The sequence below is a fragment of the Bufo gargarizans genome, chromosome 1 (genome assembly GCF_014858855.1).
Source record: "Bufo gargarizans isolate SCDJY-AF-19 chromosome 1, ASM1485885v1, whole genome shotgun sequence".
In the NCBI taxonomy this organism is placed as follows: Eukaryota; Metazoa; Chordata; class Amphibia; order Anura; family Bufonidae; genus Bufo; species Bufo gargarizans.
The window spans coordinates 460992341-461014703 of record NC_058080.1 but is presented as its reverse complement, the minus strand read 5'-3'; the positions used below and the strand labels follow the sequence as shown (position 1 = coordinate 461014703).

The following is a 22363-nucleotide window of genomic DNA, read 5'->3' as shown; positions in this document are numbered from 1 at the left end:
CCTTCATAATAGAAGTCTATGGGCTGCAAAACGGATCCGTTCCGTTTCCATTAACCAGGGGAGTCCTCTTCTGCATAACGGAAATGGGACGGATCAGTTTTGCAGCCCATAGACTTCTATTATGACGGAATGAATAAAAGAATGCCTCTCAAGGCATTCCATTATGCATCCCGTCATAGAATTGCGTTATGGTCCATTGTAACGGAATCCATAACGCAATCCGCCTTTTACCAGTAAACGAAGTGTGAACGAATTTCATAACCTGTAATTCGCTCATCTCTATGCATGTTCTAAAGTGTATTAACATTAGACAGTGTAATACTAATAACGTGCTAAAGCTTTCAACACATATTTTTTTGGCTTCAGAGACATCCCATTAATTGCTGTCTCTGTTAACTCATCCGATGGCCTCTTTTCCAATCTTAGTCTTTGCAAAATAATTGTTAGCATCAAAAACAATTCATTTCGGGATACTTCCTCCCCCAAACATTTACGGATTCCCATTCCAAAAATAATGACATTTTGAGCAATGTGCTTGTCCACTTTTCCTTCCTTATCCAGAAAACGTTCCGGTTTAAAACAGTCTGGATCCTCCCAAAGAGCTCTAGAACACATTGAAAATGCACACAACTTATTAGTCCGTTCTCATTAAGGTTACAGCTACACGGAGACTTGTCCACAACATTTTTGGTCGCATGACCAAAATAACCGTGTAGCCCAGCCTGTATAGCAAGTAATGTAAGTGAATGGGGAAGAGCTGAGCAGATTGATACAAAGGTTTATGGGAAAAGATCCAGTATATCTCATCATTTAGGAACTTAAATGTGTGCTCTTTCTAGCCTTAGGAGTCATGTGGGTAGTCTTAGTCACTGAATAAGGGCTCATGCACACAAACGTGTTCACCCGGGGCCCGTGCTGCGGAACGCAAATAGTGTGCCCTTCATTTGCGGATGCGGACCCATTCACTTGGTATCCATTCAACATGTTCTATTTTTTTGCCCTGCACAACTCTGTATCTTGCAGATTGCAGACTCATTCAAGTGAATGAGTCCACATCCGTGATACGGAGCGCACAAAGCTGTTTGCGGGCTGAAATACAGCATGGGTCACACACGTTTGTGTGCATGAGCCCTTAGGGTGTATTCGTGTACTGTATGTACTTTGCACTCCGCAAAACAAGGATCCACAAAAAATACAGATGACATGCATGTGACGTCCGTGTTGCATTTTTTTTTTTTTGCTAACCCATTGTAACAATGCCTGTTCTTGTCCACACAACTGACATACGGATGCAGACACAACTGTCCCTCTTTTTTGTAGACTCATAGAAAATAACGAGTCAGTGTGTGATCCACAAATGTGGAACGGATGCAGAGCAAAAATACTATGTAAAGGGACCTTAACTCTTTCCTGGTTAAACTTAAATATTAAAGGGCATCTGTCAGCAGACTTGTACCCATGACACTGGCTGACCTGTTACATGTGCTCTTGGCAACTGAAGGCATCTGTGTTGGCCCCATGTTCATATGTGTCCACATTACTGAGGAAAATTATGTTTTATATATATGTAAATGAGCCTCTAGGAGCAATGGCGGCGTTGCTGTTACACCTAGATGCTCTACTCTCTCCGCAACTGCCGCGTCCTCTGCACTTTGATTGACAGGGCCAGGCAGTAAAAACATAAGTACAGTAAAAATAATCCCCATTTGTTAGATTGGGTTGTGCTTCAGATGTGCTCCGTTTGCATCATTTTCATCAGATTTCATTTATTTTTGAAGGGAGGAAAAGTGCTATCTTCTGCGCTTCTTTTTGTGACAAAAAAATAACAAAAACATGACAGCGTTTTAACACTGAAGTTAGTGAATGACAGATAGAAAGAGAAAGTGTTGAGTTCAGTTTGTATCTGCCATTCATCATCTGATGAAAGAGAAGTATGGAAAACACAACGCTGATGTGAACGCTGAAGGCAAATGTTGATGCAAAGATTTTGCCACACAATGAGTATCTACTATCAGAAGTAATTTTAAAATGGATATGAGAAAATGGGTGTCCATTCTAAGCACAACATAGAGGCTAATACTTTCCATATTGTAATGAAGCTTATGGTTTACTCACGGATCATGATGCACTTGATACAAGTTCACAAGGATGCAGGTATTTTTTGGTATAAAGTAGCCATTCAAAACAGCGTCAGTGGTGGTGCTGCAATGACAAATGAGTCGACACATAAATACTTCTCCGTGGCTATGTTACATGCGAACACATCTCTTCTTTTATGTCGTGAAATACCATGTTTACATTACTGGAGGTGAACAATCTACAGATGTTATGTAAAACTTACCAATGAGGTATCGTGAATGGAGAAAATGAGGAATGCCTGAAGACCTCATGTATAAAGGCCTCTGTAAAATGCAGGTTGTGTCGGTCATCGAATCTCGGAAATCTGCCGGCTCCAATTAGAGTATCTGTAGTTATAATTGATAATTAATCAACAGACCTATCATTTCAGTGCACTGTAGGTGAAAACACAATCTTGCACATATATGCTATTTGCAGGATCCCCAAGAGTCAGACTCCACAATCATACACTGACGGCGATTAAAACCCCAAGGTCGTTGCAATGTGCTGATGGAGACTCGTCATGCTGATGGGGATACATAATGCATAATAAAGTGGCTTTAATGGGAATCTTCTGGACTGAAATATTAATAGCTTTTACTAGGGCATTATCAATATCTGATCATTATGACTCTTGGAACAACTGCCAATGAGTTGAATGAAGGACTTTTGCCACTCGAGTGAGCACCTCATACCCTACCATACTTTATCTAAGCCCCGCGCTGTGCATTTGGTTGGGGCATTTCCCAGTACTGCTGTAAGCCACAGTGTCAGGCACAGCCTCAACTAGTTACACAGGGCTATGCTTGGGTAGATAATGAAAAGGAAATTGGCACTTTCTGGTCATTTTAGTCAGTGAATTGATACTGGAAGTCAGACTCCTGCTGATAAGATATTAATGGTCTGTCCAGATTTGGAAATACTCTTTAAGTGGCAGTTGTATTCTGACAGGGTGTTTAGGATCCAATTTTCTGTTTTACCACCCAAAACCCACTTGCAAACATGATCAAATCACGTAACAAATATATACTGCAGAGAAAAATAAATAGTGATATTCACCTATCTCTTTATGAATTTTTTCTTGAACCTCTGGATATTTAATCAAATATAAGAATGACCATTGTACAGCAGAAGATATAGTGTCATAACCTACAAATGAAAGAAATACAAATATGGTAAGAAGAAGATAATGTTGTTTGAGGGACGTGGATATGGCACACATATGAAAATGTAGCATGGGGGAACTGGAGAAGGTTGGTTCCATGAGCAGAGCCATAAGGCTTCATCTCAGTAATGCCCCTCATGATGGGAGATTTTCCAACAGCACAGAGAAAATAGATTTTCCCACTCACACAGGGACAATGAAGGTGTACCTGGCTGTTACACTGTCTCCTAATTAATGTTAAAGTGTTGTGCATTTGCAATACATGGTGTTACTCATGTATTACTGCAGGTAATAGTCCAGATCTGTGGGAACAGATTCCCTTTGAAGAGAAATGTGCACCAGAAAACCTGGACAGAGGAGATCATCTATATAGCCCACAAAAAAGGAGCTGCCTAACCTAACTAAAATATACTGAAATATGATAATTCACCCTTTTCACTCACTTTAATTGAGTATATATATATATATATATATATATTTTTTTTTTGTGAAAGAATAGCAAAGTACTGCATTTAGATGCGATGTCCAGTTATTGGGTATATGAAAGTAATATAGTAGGTTCCCAGAGGGTTTCTAGACACACTCATCACTCCATATCTTCAAAGAAACTGAGAACTTGCCCAATAGGGAACTAGGATATGCCACCAATGACAGATAGGTGTGGGTCCCACCTTTGGGACCCATGTCTATCTCCAGAACATGACCCCATAAATGAGCATAGAGCAGTGGCCCTCCATTCATTTCTACGGGACTGCTGAAAATAGCCAAGTGCTGGCTGAGCTATCTCTCGCTGTCCTATAGAAGTGAATGGAGTGGTGGCCAGCCTTGCATGGTGTGTTCTCCATTCATTTCTTTGGGACTTTGGATAATATTCATGCACACTTGTTCAGCTATTTTTGGAACTACTATACATTTAAGCTATGGTAAACACTGATCTACAGAAATTTAGGGTCTGTAAATCATATGCCACATAGGTACATTCAAAGCTACAGCACCTACAACTACATACTGTACACCAGCAATCAAAACAAGTAATATTTATTGATAAACAATGTGATAAAATATACAAAATATCAAAACAGAGACAGATAAAGATACCCCTCCCAAGCATGTAAGGTCAAAAGTATATCATACAAATAAAAGTAATACTGACCAAGATGGGAGGGGAGTCACACCCCAACATATAGTGCCTTGAAAATTAATTTATACCCCTTAAATTTTCCTAATTTTTTCATGTTAAACTCACTTACTGTAAATGTATTTTTTATGTATTTTATGTGATAGACCAACAAAAGTAGCAAGTACCTGTAAAGTAAAAAGAAAATGATACATGATTTTCAACATTTTTAAGAAAAAAAAATCTGGAAAATGCATGCATTTGTATTCAACCCCTTGAATTCAGATACCCCTAAATAAAATCCAGTGTGACCAATTACCAAAATCCAGTGTGACCAACTAGGGTCCACCTGTGTGTAAATTATTATCAGTATAAGTACAGCTGTTCTGTGAAGGCCTCAGAGGATTAGTGACCAAACAGCATCTTGAAAACCAAAGAACACACCAGACAGGTCAGGAACAAAGTTGTGGAGAAGTGTAAAACGAATATCATAAGCTCTAAACATCTCACGGAGTACTGTTTAATCCATCATCTGAAAATAGAGGTAGTATGGCACAAATCTAAAAAAGACATGGCTGTCCACCTAAACTGACAGCCCAGCCAAGGAGAGCACAAATTAGAGAAGCAGTCAAGAGACCCACAGTCACTCTGGAGGGGAGAGAGTCTATCCATAGGACAACTATTAGTCGTGTACTCCAGAAATCTAGCCTTTATGGAAGAGTGGCAAAAAGAGAGCCATTTTTGAAAGCCATAACAAGTCCTGGTTGCAGCTTGCCTCAAGCCATGTAGGGGACACAGCAAACGTGTGGAGAAGGTGCTCTGGTCAGATGAGATCAAAATTAAACTTTTTGGCCTAAATGCAAAATGCTATGTATGGCGGAAAACTAACACTGCACATCACCCTGAACACGCCACTGTAAAACATGGGGGTGGCAGCATTATGCTGTGGGGATGCTTTCCTTCATTATGAACAGGGAATCTGGTCAGAGTTGATGGGAAGATGGCAGGAGCTAAATACAGGGCAATCCTGGAGGAAAACCTGTAGAAGCTGCAAAAGACTTGAGACTGGGACAGAGGTTCACCTTCAAGCAGGAGAACAACCCTAAACACACAACCAGAACTACAATGGAATGGTTTAGATCAAAGCATATTCATGTATTAGAATGAAACAAAGTCCAGACCTAAATCCTATTGAGAATTTGTGGCAAGACTTGAAAATTGCTGTTCACAGACGCTTTCCATCCAATCTGACTGAGCCTGAGCTATTTTGCAAAAAAGAATGGGCACAAATTTCGGGTCTAGATGTGCAACGCCGGTAGAGACATATCGCAAAAGAATTGCAGCTGTAATTGCAGCGAAAGGTAGTCTGACAAAGTATTCACTCAGGGGGCTGAATACAAATGTACGCCACACTTTCCAGATTTTTATTCATAAAAAATTTGAAAAACCATGTATCATTTTATTTTCACTTCACACATACTTGCTACTTTGTGTCGGTTTATCACATTAAATCCCAGTAAAAATACATTTAAGTTTGGGGGTGTAATGTGAAAAAATTTGGAAAAGTTCAATGCGTATGAACACTTTTTAAAGGCACTGGACAGTTCTCAGAGAACTCCAGAAGAAGCTAAGGCAAAACGTATGTTGGGGTTTGACTCCTCATTTCGTCTTGGTCAGTATTAATTTTATGCCATCAAAGTCTGACATGACACAAGCCCTAAAGGTTGTAAAAGACTGAAAGGGCTTAATGACTACATACATTTTAGGGATTCTGCACATACATTGATTTACTGGCTACTAAAATATTTATTGCAGCATTTTTTAATGAAAAATAGGTCTGTTTACTGGTATGTTTTTTAGTGAAATATTTTTTGTTATTTGTTTTATTTTATTTGGGGTAATACAGTACAGTTGACAGGGCAGCTATGACAGAAGTCTAGGTTGTCATGTGTTTTTTTGCCTGTATTTGTATTTTATGTTTTCTTTTGTGTTCTTTTTTACTCATGTGTGCATATTTTTGGTACATACTATGTCCTCCAACAGATCAAAAAAGACCTCTGAGGGACATTTAAACTTTGTCCATCTTTGTAAAAAAAAAAAAATTATCCATAGGTGCCTGCTGATCAGACACATCTGCTATCTTGTGGATAAGGAATAAGTGTTATGCGACAACCCCTTTAATACAGTGATGCCAAAAGACATCAGGACTCTTGCTGTCAAAAGACAGTGGGCAAGGGGATAATTAGAAGAATTTTCAGATTGGTCCTCTCTGGTTACTCTTCTGCCTTTGGTCTTGTGACAGTCAACATTATATTACAGATTTTTTTTTTGTTTACTGGAAAAATATTTGTCAGATTATTTCATTGCATTATTTTCTACATTATGTTCAGAAATGTTTAAATATTTGGCCACTGATACAATGGTACTGCATTTAGATGAGCCCCCATATGATCATGATTTCCTAAAAGAATTATTGCACCTTCAGTAAGCCTGGAAGAGAAATCCATGAGAATACCTGGATGTTGGGAGGTATGTACTGTAATTTACATAGTAATATATTTGGTATATTGTAGGAAGGCGCAAGGGTCCGTCATTGACGGAAGGTATGTGTCACCGAGGTTCCTGGCATTGGGGAAGTAAGAGTCAGTATTTTCAGGTGTCAGCGGCAGCTAATGCTGATTGACACTTTACTATTTTAGTATGGCTGTATAGCTGATCTGGGGCGGCTCTTACTGGGAGTAGGCAAAGTGCTGGTTGGATGACTACTCCCCACATTCCAGGCCGGGTCTTGGTTTTGGGCTATAAAACACAGGCAGCACTGTCAGGTGGGGGGGATTACTCCTCTCTGACAGTGGAGCTCTGTCAGTCTCTGTGTTGGGACCTGGGAGTTTGGGCCTGGATTAAGGCCTGCTACCTTGTTGGTGTGGATTCTGCTTTGTCCAAGGACTTCTTCTTTTCTGCATGATGTGAACGAACACCAGAATCACAAGGTGACTGTTTTCCTTGAAACTGACTTTTTCTTTTGTCACTTACTTAGGCTTCTTGCATACGGCCGTATGTGTTTTGCGGTCCACAATTTGCGGATCCGTAAGAAAAACGGATGACATCCGTTAGTCATCGGGTTTTTCTTTGCGGTCCATTGTAACAATGCCTAAAACAGATGCGGACCCATTCATTTCAATGGGTCCGCAAATCTGGAGATGCGGAATGGAATCATGGAATGGAACACTACGGAAGCACTACGGAGACTTTGTTGTTGCCTCTATACTGCGTCCGCTAACCTGCCTATCAGAGCAAACCCCTACAATATACCATATATGGAATAATACTCTTTGTGTGCTTAGAATTGGACTTTCTTTTTAATAGTGAAAAGTTTATGCACATTTGTGTGCTAAAATTATGTAGACATATCAGATTAAGGCCTCATGCACACGACCGTTGTGTGCATCCGTGGCCGTTGTGCCGCTTTCCGTTTTTCTTCGCGGACCCATTGACTTTCAATGGGTCCGTGGAAAAATCGGAAAATGCACCGTTTTGCAGCCGAGGCCGTGATCCGTGTATCCTGTCCGTCAAAAAAATATGACCTGTCCTATTTTTTTGACGGACAACGGTTCACGGACCCATTCAAGTCAATGGGTCCGTGAAAGAACACGGATGCACACAAGATTGGCATCCGTGTCCGTGATCCGTGGCCATAGGTTGCTTTCATACAGACGGATCCGAAGATCCGTCTGCATAAAAGCTTTTTCAGATCTAAGTTTTCACTTCGTGAAAACTCATATCCGACAGTATATTCTAACACAGAGGCGTTACCATGGTGATGGGGACGCTTCTAGTTAGAATACACTACAAACTTTGTACAAGACTGCCCCCTGCTGCCTGGCAGCACCCGATCTCTTACAGGGGGATATGATAGCACAATTAACCCCGTCAGGTGCGGCACCTGAAGGGGTTTATTGTACTATCATATCCCCCTGTAAGAGATCAGGGCTGCCAGGCAGCAGGGGGCAGACCCCCCCCCTCCCCAGTTTGAATATCGTTGGTGGCACAGTGTGCGCCCCCCATCGGGCCTCCTTCCTCCCTCTAGTGTAATAAATCGTTGGTGGCACAGTGTGCGCCCCCCATCGGGCCCCCCCTTCCTCCCTCTATTGTTATAAATCGTTGGTGGCACAGTGTGCGCCCCCCATCGGGCCCCCCCTTCCTCCCTCTATTGTTATAAATCGTTGGTGGCACAGTGTGCGCCCCCCATCGGGCCCCCCCTTCCTCCCTCTATTGTTATAAATCGTTGGTGGCACAGTGTGCGCCCCCCATCGGCCCCCCTCCCTCTATAGCAGTAACAACATTGGTGGCAGTGTGCGGCCTCCCATTTCCCCCCCCCATCATTGGTGGCAGCGGAGTTCCGATCGGAGTCCCAGTTTAATCGCTGGGGCTCCGATCGGTAACCATAGCAACCAGGAAGCTACTGCAGCCCTGGTTGCCATGGTTACTTAGCAATAGTACAACAGTAGAAGATTCATACTTACCTGCTTGCTGCTGCGATGTCTGTGACCGGCCGGGAGCTCCTCCTACTGGTAAGTGACAGTTCTTTAGCAATGCGCCGCACAGACCTTTCACTTACCAGTAGGTGGAGCTCCCGGCCGGACACAGACATCGCAGCAGCAAGCAGGTAACTATGAGTCTTCTACTATTGTACTATTGCTAAGTAACCATGGCAACCAGGACTGCAGTAGCGTCCTGGTTGCCATGGTTACCGATCGGAGCCCCAGCGATTAAACTGGGACTCCGATCGGAACTCCGCTGCCACCAATGATCAGGGGGGGGGGGGGGAGATGGGAGGCCGCACACTGCCACCAATGTTGTTACTGCTATAGAGGGAGGGGGGGCGATGGGGGGTGCACACTGTGCCACTAACAATTTATAACAATAGAGGGAGGAAGGGGGGGCCCGATGGGGGGCGCACACTGTGCCACCAACGATTTATTACACTAGAGGGAGGAAGGGGGGTCCGATGGGGGGCGCACACTGTGCCACCAACGATTTATTACACTAGAGGGTGGACGGGGGGCCTGATGGGGGGCGCACACTGTGCCACCAACGATATTCAAACTGGGGAGGGGGGAGGGTCTGCCCCCTGCTGCCTGGCAGCCCTGATCTCTTACAGGGGGATATGAGGAGTTAATTGTGCTGATCACGGCCCCCTGTAAGAGATCGGGTGCTGCCAGGCAGCAGGGGGCAGTCTTGTACAAAGTTTGTAGTGTATTCTAACTAGAAGCGTCCCCATCACCATGGGAACGCCTCTGTGTTAGAATATACTGTCGGATCTGAGTTTCACGAAGTAGCTCATATCCGACAGTATATTCTAACATAGAGGCGTTCCCATGGTGATGGGGATGCTTCAAGTTAAAATATACCATCGGATTGGAGAAAAGTCCAATCCGATGGTATAAAAGAACTCCAGACTTTACATTGAAAGTCAATGGGGACGGATCCGTTTGAAATGGCACCATATTGTGTCAACATCAAACGGATCCGTCCCCATTGACTTGCATTGTAATTCAGGAAGGATCCGTTTGGCTCCGCACGGCCAGGCGGACACCAAAACGACTTTTTTTTCATGTCCGTGGATCCTCCAAAAATCAAGGAAGACCCACGGACGAAAAAACGGTCACGGACCTACGGACCCCGTTTTTGCGGACCGTGAAAATAAACTGTCGTGTGCATGAGGCCTAAGAGTTGCATTTGATATCAATCAGTTAATCTTGTTTGAAGAAAATTTTAGGGACTGTTCATTAACTTATAGCACTGGATTAGGGCTCATTCACACGACCGTACCTATTATAGAAATGCCTATTCTTGTCTGCAAAAGAATAGGCCACGGAACAGAGCAACGGATGCGGACAGCACACAGAGTGCTGTCCGCATCTTTTGCGGACCCATTGAAATGAATGGTTCCGTATACGGACTGTATGCAGAACACAGAAAACGGCCCATATATGGAACACAAAATACGCTTGCGTGAACGAGCCCTTATAAGCAGGGAGAAAGCACAATTCCTCTGGGAGCACTTTACCTAGGGTCTCATCTTTCTAATTCCCATTTTCTTCCCAGATAAGTCATTGGCTCACAATCACTGATGGAAATAGCTGATCAAATAACTGAAGTGTGAACTCTGCCTGAACGAGCCAAGAGCTGAGTTTCAATTCTTTACCTGCTCCAAACAGATCGTTCACTGTAGAAACTATCTGAGCTTCTGACAAAGCAAATAATTTATCTTCGACTTTTTTCCGGTTACAGAGGTATATTAATGCATCAGTGATATCTCGTATGTGACCCTGTAGCAAGTTAAAAATAAAAATAAAAGCGTTAGCAACAAATTAAATTAAAGCTGTCATTTCATTGGTCTAGCAACGTTTAAAAAATGCAAACTAGATTGGTTGCCATGTACTGTACAACTCTTCATTTGTTTTTGTCTTCCATTAGTTTTCATACATGGGTTCTTTTGTCTTTGCTAATGCTACTATCTATTGAGACTAGAAAAAGGTCGCAATGGCATTTAAATGTCACAAAACTGGGCTTTGCAGCTTTTTAATGCCAGAAAACTGGCGTAGGGGAAATAAGTTTTACTACCATTGCAAAATAAAAAAAGATCTTTTGCTGCCTCTCTCCATTCCAAGACCCATGACTTTTTCCTTTTTCCTTTAACAAAACCATGTGAGGTGTAATCACAGCCTGATGAACGTTAAAAGAAAAAAAACTAAAACTTTATTAAAGTCTGTTTAAAAGGAGGGAAAAAGGCCTATATGTCACAGTCTGTGACCACCAGGCAACCGGACCTGAAGCGTGCAGAAAGGGACTATACAATAACCCTCTGCACTGTTGCAGGTCTGGACTAGACACCTGACTTGCTACCAAGTAGCTGCTAATCAACTGCAAGCAGGATAACAGGACACGGTCCACACAATGAATGGACACTGGTGTGTTACAAGTGAACCTTATGGATGTTCTGACCAGTGTGGCTAAAACAGCTGGTTACTGGCCAGATGGGGCTATATTCAGTTTGCCGCACTGACTGTACTGGGCTTTACACGTGTGGTCTAGGATTCAGACCAGCGCGCCACACTCATATACGCTATACCGCTATGTCTGGAGCGACTACTCTGTAGCCTCACTAATCCAGATGGCCCTGCAGCGTGTAGCGTTAGTAGAGTCTATGTGGACACATACACGCCCTCATACAGTTCAGTGTTCAGGCCAGCCTCTCAAACATCCACTCACTTGCGGCCAGTATATTTTGGCTACAAGGTGTAAAGTCGCATCTAGTGCACACCCTGCCTGAAGAGCTGTGTCCTGAAGTTTAACATCAGCTCTACGCGTTTCCACGTGACATGTGTTCGTCACGTATCTTCAGGAGCTTACTAAAGCGATGCCTATGTCAAGACAACGTGCCCCGCACTGTTGTGTGCTAGGGCTCCGGCGCTATGATGGCCGTACACGGCCGAAAAAACGCTGACTTCATATGGCTGAAGCCCCGCCTATCGGGAGGGGTGTGCCGGTTACCGCACCAATCAGAAGTAAGGGCGTGTTCCAAATCACGCCCTCTGACCGGCAATTACTGCAATGATCCTTACCCTTCCCGGCGAGTGTGCGCATGCGCAGTTTATGGGGGAATCCAAGTGGCGGCCCGTGTACCATCATCAGATTTAGAACAAGTCTGCTGGCCGGGACCCACAGGGGGTGGTCCTCTGAGGGAGCAGGTACAGATCCCCATCTTGGTAATACACCACTGACGGGGAGTGGCAACCCCATTACATACAACCATTAAAATATTACTGCAGGTCGCGGCTAGACGCAAATCAGAGGGTACTCAATATACAATTATGTATGTATGCATGAAAATATCAGTACACACAGGACCACTTGACAGAAAAAGAAGTTGTGGCGAAACCAACCTCGCCACGGTGTTTTGGAGGGGGCTGTTTACCAGCCTCCTGCCCTGGGATTATGGCCCCATAAGTAATTGGGTCTTAAGGCACTTGGGACGGAGCCCTCTGTCCCTGGATTGCATCATTTGCCTTACTTGCTTGGATGAAGCACATGGTGAGAACAATAGATAGCGGCCATTTTACCTCACAGACACTGTTCTGACTTTCCACACGGTGCTATCTTGCCTGTATTTGGTGCACAGAGACATCATTCAGTAGTTTGAAACTACCAAACAGGGGACACATTTATTAGTGACTATTTTTGGTATAACTTGTATATTTTCAGTGTAACTGTATCTTCCAAACTACTGAACGGATGTGGGTGAATTTTGGACATGTGGTTCACCCAGATCCCCCGGTTCCGAGGATATATTGGTTATGGGGTTATTGCATGTTTTGGGGTTCCTGTGATATGTTTTATAAAATTGTATGTTATGTGAGGGCACCCAGATAGCTAATATTATTGTATTCGTGTATTCTGAGTGCCATTCACCTAATGATATGCACTCAGACTTGAGCTATCTGGGGATATGTTAAATGTCTGTGTTTGCTGTGGGGGTGTGCCATTGTGTGTTTAAATGGTGATGTCTGTGCTGTTGTCTCCACATGTGTATTGGCGATCTCCCCTTTGTCCTGAGAGATAATTGGATTGTCTTCGGTCGTCTCCCGGACAGAGGGGAGGAAACCATGATGCATTGTGGGGATATGTTGTATCTGTTCTGTATTTGCAAAACTGTAATAAAAACCAGGCTGGGTGTGCCAGCACATCAGAGCACTGCTGACCCTCAACACGGAGCCTTGTCTCGTTATTGGGGGGATTCCCTGTATGCTGTTGGAGACTGATTGCCAGGAGTGTAAGCTGACGGATACGCTTTTCCTGTTCGTCTGACTGACAGCTATTTGCGAGGTTCCAGTTTGGAGTGCTATTTTGTATCCAGTTCGGGAGGTTGGTGTTCTGCAGTAGCTGTGCCTGTCTCTCGGAAAGGGGCATATCGCCTAAACGGATCTTAACCCCTTGTCTGCTGAAACGGTGCCGTTACATTGGTGGCAAGCAGCGGGATCGTTCCTACAGCCAGAAGGACAGCTACAGGAGACACCATTTCTTTGGATTCTACAATTTAAGGGCAACGCATGTCCCAGTACAGCGACCCTAAAAGCACCAGGATGGAACCAGCAGTGTTATACGAGGAGGAGGACCTGGATGGCCGGGATGCATTAAGGAAAGGCATCTGGTACCAGGCCCTGGATAATGTACAATACCAGCGAGGTGAGAGTCTCCCCAGTGAAGAGCAGCGGTTGCAGAAGCAAGTGGCCCTGCGGATGTCCTTCCTGGGAGAGCAGCCCCTGGAGGAATGGGTGATAGAACTACAGCACCGGGTATGGCAGGAGCTATGGCTGGAGGATGCCTACCAGGCGCTTTGGTGGTATGTGGCACAGTTTATACCCTGGACAGCTGAGCATGACAAGCCAGAGGGAGAGGAGTTTGATGGTCCTGGCTTGTTATGGGTGTCCTTTGCAGAGCCTGACTTTGGGAGCCCTGCAGAGTCCAGACTTCAGGACATTTTCTATGAGAGGGAGGCTAGGCATGAGTGGGATGACCCCCATGAAGTAGAGAAAGACCTGGCTCACCTAGCAACCCTGGAGTGGGAACTGGAGCAGGACTACCGAGATCTCTTCCACTCCATTGAGAAGGCTCAGCAGGACGGTAAGGTGACAGACCCAGATCCAGACCCATTCAGCTGGGCAGATATTGTAGAGTGTTACTGGGAAGGACCCCAGGTGGCCGGTAGAGATGGGACCGAGGTCTCTCCGCCGGTCCTGCAGGGAATTGGGAGCCCAGTCTTCATTCCCCAGCGGCAGTGTGAAGTGCAGGGAGGGGAGAGCAGCGGCCTCCCTCCCCAGCGGCAGGCTGAGTTACAGGGGGCAGAGGTAGTTGTTCCTGCCCCCCAGCAGCAGAGTGATATGCCGGGAAGGCAGTGTGAAGTGCAGGGAGAGGAGAGCAACGTCCTCCCTCCCCTGCGGCAGGCTGAGTTACAGGGGGCAGAGGTAGTTGTTCCGGCCCCCCAGCAGCAGCATGATTTTTTGGGAATTGGGAGCCGAGTCTCCATTCCCCAGCGGCAGACGGAGTTACAGGGGGCAGAGACAGTCGGTCCTGTCCCCCAGCGGCAGAGTGTCCTACAGGGGATAGAGAGCCCAGTCTCCTTTCCCCAGCAGCAGGACACTGTATTGGGAGCGGAGGCGGTCGGTCACCCTCCCCAGCGGCTGGAAGTATGTATGGGAGAGGAGCATGTTACCCCCTCTCCCCAGCGGCAGCTTAACGCACCAGGGGGAGACAGTAAGCCCCACAACTGTGCAGATGGGACCGTGGTCTCTGCACTTACAGCACAGGGGGTAGGGACAGTTGTTCCTGTCCCCCAGCAACAGGGCAGTTTAGCCAAAGGGGAGACAGTCGGTTTCCCCCTCCAACAACCAGACTCCAACCAGGCTTCTTCCGTGGTAACGCTGGCACCAGGGCAGAGTACCGCTGATCCCTGCCCACAAAGCAACCTCCACTCCAATCCAGGGAGCAACTCAGAGACCGGGAGTACCAGCTACCAATATAACCTTGGTGGATTCACTGGACAGAGACAGGCTACTAAATTCAGCAGGTCCAGTATTGGGTTGTGGGTGGGCTGCCAGACTAACTCAGGTACCGACCGGCGTGAGGTCAGGTATCTGGTTAGTCTTCCCTGGGGGGGGGAGATGTGTGGCGAAACCAACCTCGCCACGGTGTTTTGGAGGGGGCTGTTTACCAGCCTCCTGCCCTGGGATTATGGCCCCATAAGTAATTGGGTCTTAAGGCACTTGGGACGGAGCCCTCTGTCCCTGGATTGCATCATTTGCCTTACTTGCTTGGATGAAGCACATGGTGAGAACAATAGATAGCGGCCATTTTACCTCACAGACACTGTTTTGACTTTCCACACGGTGCTATCTTGCCTGTATTTGGTGCACAGAGACATCATTCAGTAGTTTGAAACTACCAAACAGGGGACACATTTATTAGTGACTATTTTTGGTATAACTTGTATATTTTCAGTGTAACTGTATCTTCCAAACTACTGAACGGATGTGGGTGAATTTTGGACATGTGGTTCACCCAGATCCCCCGGTTCCGAGGATATATTGGTTATGGGGTTATTGCATGTTTTGGGGTTCCTGTGATATGTTTTATAAAATTGTATGTTATGTGAGGGCACCCAGATAGCTAATATTATTGTATTCGTGTATTCTGAGTGCCATTCACCTAATGATATGCACTCAGACTTGAGCTATCTGGGGATATGTTAAATGTCTGTGTTTGCTGTGGGGGTGTGCCATTGTGTGTTTAAATGGTGATGTCTGTGCTGTTGTCTCCACATGTGTATTGGCGATCTCCCCTTTGTCCTGAGAGATAATTGGATTGTCTTCGGTCGTCTCCGGGACAGAGGGGAGGAAACCATGATGCATTGTGGGGATATGTTGTATCTGTTCTGTATTTGCAAAACTGTAATAAAAACCAGGCTGGGTGTGCCAGCACATCAGAGCACTGCTGACCCTCAACACGGAGCCTTGTCTCGTTATTGGGGGGATTCCCTGTATGCTGTTGGAGACTGATTGCCAGGAGTGTAAGCTGACGGATACGCTTTTCCTGTTCGTCTGACTGACAGCTATTTGCGAGGTTCCAGTTTGGAGTGCTATTTTGTATCCAGTTCGGGAGGTTGGTGTTCTGCAGTAGCTGTGCCTGTCTCTCGGAAAGGGGCATATCGCCTAAACGGATCTTAACCCCTTGTCTGCTGAAACGGTCCGTTACAGAAGTAATATGACCACATATGCTAAGGAGCAGGACATCAAATGTGTTATACTGTGTAGGATGACGCGCAATGCTATATGGAATGGGCTGATACATCAAATAAAGCTGGCATATGAGATAGCCTCATTTAACCCTTTCGGTTGAATTGTCTGCAACTTGAAAGTCCACATTGCTTCTTTGCGGAGTAGGGGTATGTCAATATCACCTCCACGGATTGACATCTTGACTTGTTCAATCCCCTGTACTCTCAGCACATCAGGGTCACTGTCGCGCATATCACACACATGACGTGCCACAGATGTGTCCCGCTGGTTGCGAATATCAGACAGATGTTCCCCAAATCTTCGTCTCAGTTCACGTCTGGTTTTGCCGACGCATTGTGACCCACATCGACAACTAATCAGGTATACAATACCTATAGAAGTACATCTAATAAACGAGCGTATAGTATATCTCTTCCCTTCAAGTTGCAGACAATTCAACCGAAAGGGTTAAATGAGGCTATCTCATATGCCAGCTTTATTTGATGTATCAGCCCATTCCATATAGCATTACACGTCATCCTACACAGTATAACACATTTGATGTCCTGCTCCTTAGCATATGTGGTCATATTACTTCTTTTTCTGTCAAGTAGTCCTGTGTGTACTGATATTTTCATGCATACATGCATAATTGTATATTGAGTACACTCTGATTTGCGACTAGCCGCGACCTGCAGTAATATTTTAATGGTTGTATGTAATGGGGTTGCCATTCCCCGTCAAGATGGGGATCTGTACCTGCTCCCTCGGAGGACCACCCCTGTGGGTCCCGGCCAGCAGACTTGTTCTTAATCTGATGATGGTACACGGGCCGAGACTTGGATTGCCCCATAAACTGCGCATGCGCACACTCGCCGGAAGGGTAAGGATCATTGCGGTACTTGCCGGTCAGAGGGCGTGATTTGGAACACTCCCTTACTTCTGATTGGTGCGGTAACCGGCACACCCCTCCCGATAGGCAGGGCTTCAGCCATATGTAGTCAGCGTTTTTTTGGCCACGTACGGCCATCATAGCGCCGGAGCCCTAGCACACAACAGAGCGGGGCACGTTGTCTTGACATAGGCATCGCTTTAGTAAGCTCCTGAAGATACGCGACGAACACATGTCACGTGGAAAAGCGTAGAGCTGATGTTAAACTTCAGGACACGGCTCTTCAGGCAGGGTGTGCACTAGATGCGACTTTACACCTTGTAGTCAAAATATACTGGCCGCAAGTGAGTGGATGTTTGAGAGGCTGGCCTGAACACTGAACTGTATGAGGGCGTGTATGTGTCCACATATACTCTACTAACGCTACACGCTGCAGGGCCATCTGGATTAGTGAGGCTACAGAGTAGTCGCTCCAGACATAGCGGTATAGCGTATATGAGTGTGGCGCACTGGTCTGAATCCTAGACCACACGTGTAAAGCCCAGTACAGTCAGTGCGGCTAACTGAATATAGCCCCATCTGTCCAGTAACCAGCTGTTTTAGCCACACTGGTCAGAACACATTCACTTGTAACACACCAGTGTCCATTCATTGTGTGGACCGTGTCCTGTTATCCTGCTTGCAGTTGATTAGCAGCTACTTGCTAGCAAGTCAGGTGTCTAGTCCAGACCTGCAACAGTGCAGAGGGTTATTGTATAGTCCCTTTCTGCACCTTTCAGGTCCGGTTGCCTGGTGGTCACAGACTGTGACATATAGGCCTTTTGCCCTCCTTTTAAACAGACTTTAATAAAGTTTTTATTTTTTTCCTTTTAACGTTCATCAGGCTGTGATTACATAAGTGTTTATTTATTTTTTGGGTATTTTTTATGGCATTCGCCATGCTGGATAAATAATTTCTGCTATGTGTATAGTTCAGGTTATTATATATTTGACAAAATGAATTATGTATTACAGTTTTTCCATTTTTGGAAATGTTATAAAACATTTTTTTTTCTAGGTAAAAATGTGGATTTTTAAAAATAAAAATGTATGCGGACAGGGCATTTATTAAGAATGGTGTTTTCCACCCTGGTCTTAAGTCCCTCTGTGCTGCTGGCAGAAGCACCAAAGTTTTGTGGAGGCGCACACCTGTACACAACTTTGGCGCTTCCTCCAGCATGCTGTGCGACAAACTTAAATGTACACCAGCCCCCTTTTCTTTGCACTTCAGAAAAGTGGCATGAGCGGGGAAAAGTCGCAAATTTAGCCACATAAATGGCATGTGACAAAATATGCGACTTTAGTACTATTGTGGTGTATATTTGTTAATAAATGTCCCCCTTAATTCTAATTTATGCCATGTATTAGTCCCACAAGGGGACTAATTATGTAATGCGGCGTATTATGTGGTCTGTGAAAAACTGGCAATATGTTAGGCTACCATGTAAAGGTATTGGAACTGCCTGATTGCATTTGTGGGGGTGCTGAATTGGTGACAGAGGAAGCAGCCTTTCTCAGAAACCACTTAAATTTATATTGACTGTGACACCTAATTGGTTAAACAGTAAAGACTGGAGGTTTCATAAGGCTGGGGCTGCACGATGTTCTTGAACCTGACAGATGTTGTGCAGGGTCACCAATGATTGCACCGTAGTAGTGCAGCCATAGAAATGAATGGGGTCTCAGCTAGACTCACAGGTTTGCTGCAACTGCAACCCCAGAATAACAAGAAATCTAGCAGGGTTGGATTTTTTGTGATTCTGGGGTCACAGGTGCAGCAAACTTGCAAGTTGCGCTGCAACCCTATTCATTTCTATGGCTACACTGCTATACTATGATCCTTGATGTCATGACAGCTATCACTCCCAAGATCACTATGTGTCCCCAGCCTTAAACAGCCAGGCAACCGCTTTAATCGGTACAGAAAGCTTGTGCTTTCTGTGCCTGTGCTGGGCTAAGCCTGCTGTCACAGGAATCCGGCGGCGCGCTCTTCCTTCGCAGCGCCGCCAGCATTCCGCACATATAACGGAGCTAAGATGCGGTCAGCACCCTTGTCTCCATGGTGACCAGGGGCAGGTAGGATCTGGCCACGCTCGCCTCCTCAGCCTTCCCCTAGACAACGAGCAGCAGGGGATCTGAGCGCCAATAATAATGAATCAATGCTCAGCTGTATTATGCGTAATACGAGTCACGTGACGCTGGCCACGTCACGTGACTCACCTGTAGGGGTTATTTAAACAGGCTGCCTGCTGGCCACAGGTTGCCTGTGATTGGTCTTGCTACCCTCACCAGCATATTGTTATATTGTGTACTCTGTGTGTTTTGACCTTGGCTCTGTTTTCGACTTCGACCTTGTGTCCTCCTTGGATTTGACGTTACCTCTTGGCTTCTGACTTTGGATTGTATTGACCTTGTTGTTGTTTTTTTCCCTGTGTACCTGCGTAACCTCCTGGCTTTGACTTTTGCTTCCCTGACTCTGTTCACGGTTTTTCCTCTTATCATCTTTAGGCCCCTGCACGTATGTAAGCTAGGGACTGCCGCCAAGTTATACGCTGTCAGTTAGGACGGGTCGTGCAAGTAGGTAGGGATAGAGGTGCGGGTGGATTTCAGGGCTGCACTCTTCCCTCCCTTTTGTGACACCTGCAGTACCAAAATAGATATATGTACAGGTTTAAGACCCCATAATGACCACCATAGTCAATAAGGGGTTATCCAGCACTGCAGCCCCTTCATTCTGAAAAATAGTTGGGGTCCCAGTAGTTAGACCTCCACAGATCAGTAAGTGATAGTATATTCTAGTGATCTGCCATCCCTAAGTTTAAGTAGCAAACTACTTTTAATTTATTTTTTTCTCAATATATCTGGACCTTTAAGAATGATTGTAATATCAAACCTTTTCATAGGACTCAAAATGTTCTTCCACATGCTTTTTAGTGAAGTTGTTAAATTTGTCAATTGCTCGCAGTAGTGTTCGTACTCCAGACAAAGGGAAAAAACGTAAGATGGGAAAGAAGTCTGCAGGTGCAGCAGAACCTGATTCCTTCTGGGCAACCTCGGTTAGCTTTATGATTCCAAGAAACTCTTTATCATCATGACTATAGTGCTTTCCATAACATAAAGCACAGATAACACTGGCTGCAGTGTATGTGATATCTTGTGATGGATCAAAATAGCCCTTTTCAGAATTCTTTAGCAATGTTTCCACAAGAGCTTCAGACTGGGAAGAAATAAACTCTTCAAAAATGCTAAAGGATGATGAGGACCTTGATGATTTGGAAAATTCTTTCAATGACATTTTTGCTATCTTTTTATGGAGTTTCCAAGCATCCCCAAACTGTGCTGAGAATGACAGACTTGTTCCATCGTTAATCAAGCTGAAAGTGTAAAGTTTTGGCCGACTTGCAAATTGTTCTCCTTGCTTCAGTAACACCTTCTTGATGGTCTCCAGGCCACTCACTACCACCACTGGCACTATTCCTAGCTTCAGACGAAACACGTCCCCATATTTCTCCTTCATTTTCAGAAATGTCAAGTGAGGAAGTTCTCCTATCTGTAATATGTTTCCCAAAATTGGCATTCCCCATGGACCAGGAGGAAGTTTTCCTCTTCTCCAGATTTTCTTTGTTATTAAAAGGACAATAAAAAATGTCACTAATGACAAAATGATCTCTGCATTAGTGAAAAACAACATGATGAATGATATTCCTAAAAAAACAAAAATAAAAATTGTGTAAAAGTTGAATTTTTTGGGAGTAACTATATTTACATCACATTTAATAAACAGATCAATAATGTAACCAAGAGCTTCTTAAAAAATATAACACGCATATGAACAGTTACAATATGATTGCTGGCAAAATGGATACAATTTTAACCATTTTCATCCACACTCTGCAAAATAAAGTGCAGTGCACCGTAAATTTGCCTGCTGTGTGGATTTGAAATCTGCAGCATATAAATGTATGCTGCCGATTTCCAACATGGAGTCTGGACACTAGAATGTATTTAATGCAGATTTCCTGTGGGGATTTGCATTTAGATTTCACTGCATTTCTACAACAAATCCGCATCAGAATCAGTATGTGTTAGGTCCCTTTCACACGAGCGAGTTTTGAATCCTGACCCATTCATTTCAATGGGTCTGTGTACATGAGCGTTTTTTTTACGCATCAGTTCTGCTTTGCATGTAAAACGCAGCATGTTCTATATCACTGCGTTTTTCACGCAGCCCTGGTCCCATAGAAGTGAATGGGGCTTCAGTGAAAAGCGTTTTTCATTGATGGTTGCTAGGAGATGTTGTTTGTAAACCTTCAGTTTTTTTATCACTCACGTGAAAAACGCATCAAAACGCATTGTACCCGTGCAGAAAAAAAACTGAACAAACCCTAAACGCATCCAGAGCCAATCCGTCACGCTCATGTGAAAGAGGCCTTACATGTGGATTTTGTAGCAGATATTGTCGCAGACTGGCCCTAGATTTTTTAGTTTACATTGCAAAGGGTGAAATCCACAATGAAAATCTGAACAAAGTTGACAAGCTGTGGATTAAAAAAATTGCACAGCGCCTCAATTTACATACAGAAAATGTCTGCATTGCCCTGCTTTAGGCCCCCCTGCACATGAATGCAAGCCGCAATGCACAAACACAGTCCGTGGGGCAGCCGCAGCGGATCGCGGACCCATTCACTTTAATGGGTCAGCGATCCGGCCATTCGGCAAAAAGATAGGACATGTTCTATCTTTTTGCAGAATGGAAGTAAGGGACGAAACCCCACAGAAGCACTCCGTAGTGCTTCCGTAGGGTTCTGTTCCGTGCTTCCGATCCGCTCTATTCCACAGCCAGGGCGCCATCCTGGGCGATGAGCAGGAGCCAGGGTGCTCCACCACTTCCAATTTAGTGCAAATGGGGGCCTTCATGCTCCAGTGTTTGAAGAGGGACCCCCGTATAAAATGCATAAAGGGCAAGGACTGGGTTGCAACGTACTTAGATCCCCGGTACAAACACAAAATGGCGGACATGTTACCAGCATCACAGAGGACTGGAAGAGTGCAGCATTTCTAGGCCTTACTGCAAGAGATGCTTTTATTGGTACCATTTTTGGGTACATAGGATTTATTGATCATTCATTATTACACTTTATGGGGCAAGGTGAGTTTTGGAACAGTTTTAATTTATTTATTTTTACAGTGTTTAT

At 44.7% G+C, this 22363-nt stretch overlaps 1 protein-coding gene across 1 annotated transcript; it reads right to left on the bottom strand.

Moving 5' to 3' along the window:
• Nucleotides 1–321: 321 nt before the first annotated feature.
• Nucleotides 322–20859, bottom strand: LOC122927852 (cytochrome P450 1A1-like). Its single transcript, XM_044280141.1, has 6 exons — nt 20062–20859; nt 10609–10732; nt 3178–3267; nt 2342–2465; nt 2116–2202; nt 322–604 (listed from the first exon to the last, which is right to left on the bottom strand). The coding sequence occupies exons 1-6, from the start codon at nt 20857–20859 to the stop codon at nt 322–324; spliced, it is 1506 nt and encodes a 501-aa protein (XP_044136076.1).
• Nucleotides 20860–22363: the final 1504 nt, after the last annotated feature.

Bases quoted from the DNA above. Each gene is read 5' to 3' on its own strand.
- LOC122927852 (XM_044280141.1), bottom strand. From the start codon at position 20,859: ATGTTGTTTTTCACTAATGCAGAGATCATTTTGTCATTAGTGACATTT. The intron at 2,203-2,341 runs GTAAGTTTTACA...TTGTCATTGCAG, and splicing joins CCATTCACGATACCTCATTG to CACCACCACTGACGCTGTTT. The intron at 605-2,115 runs GTGAGTAAACCA...AATGTGTTCTAG, and splicing joins TATCAAGTGCATCATGATCC to AGCTCTTTGGGAGGATCCAG.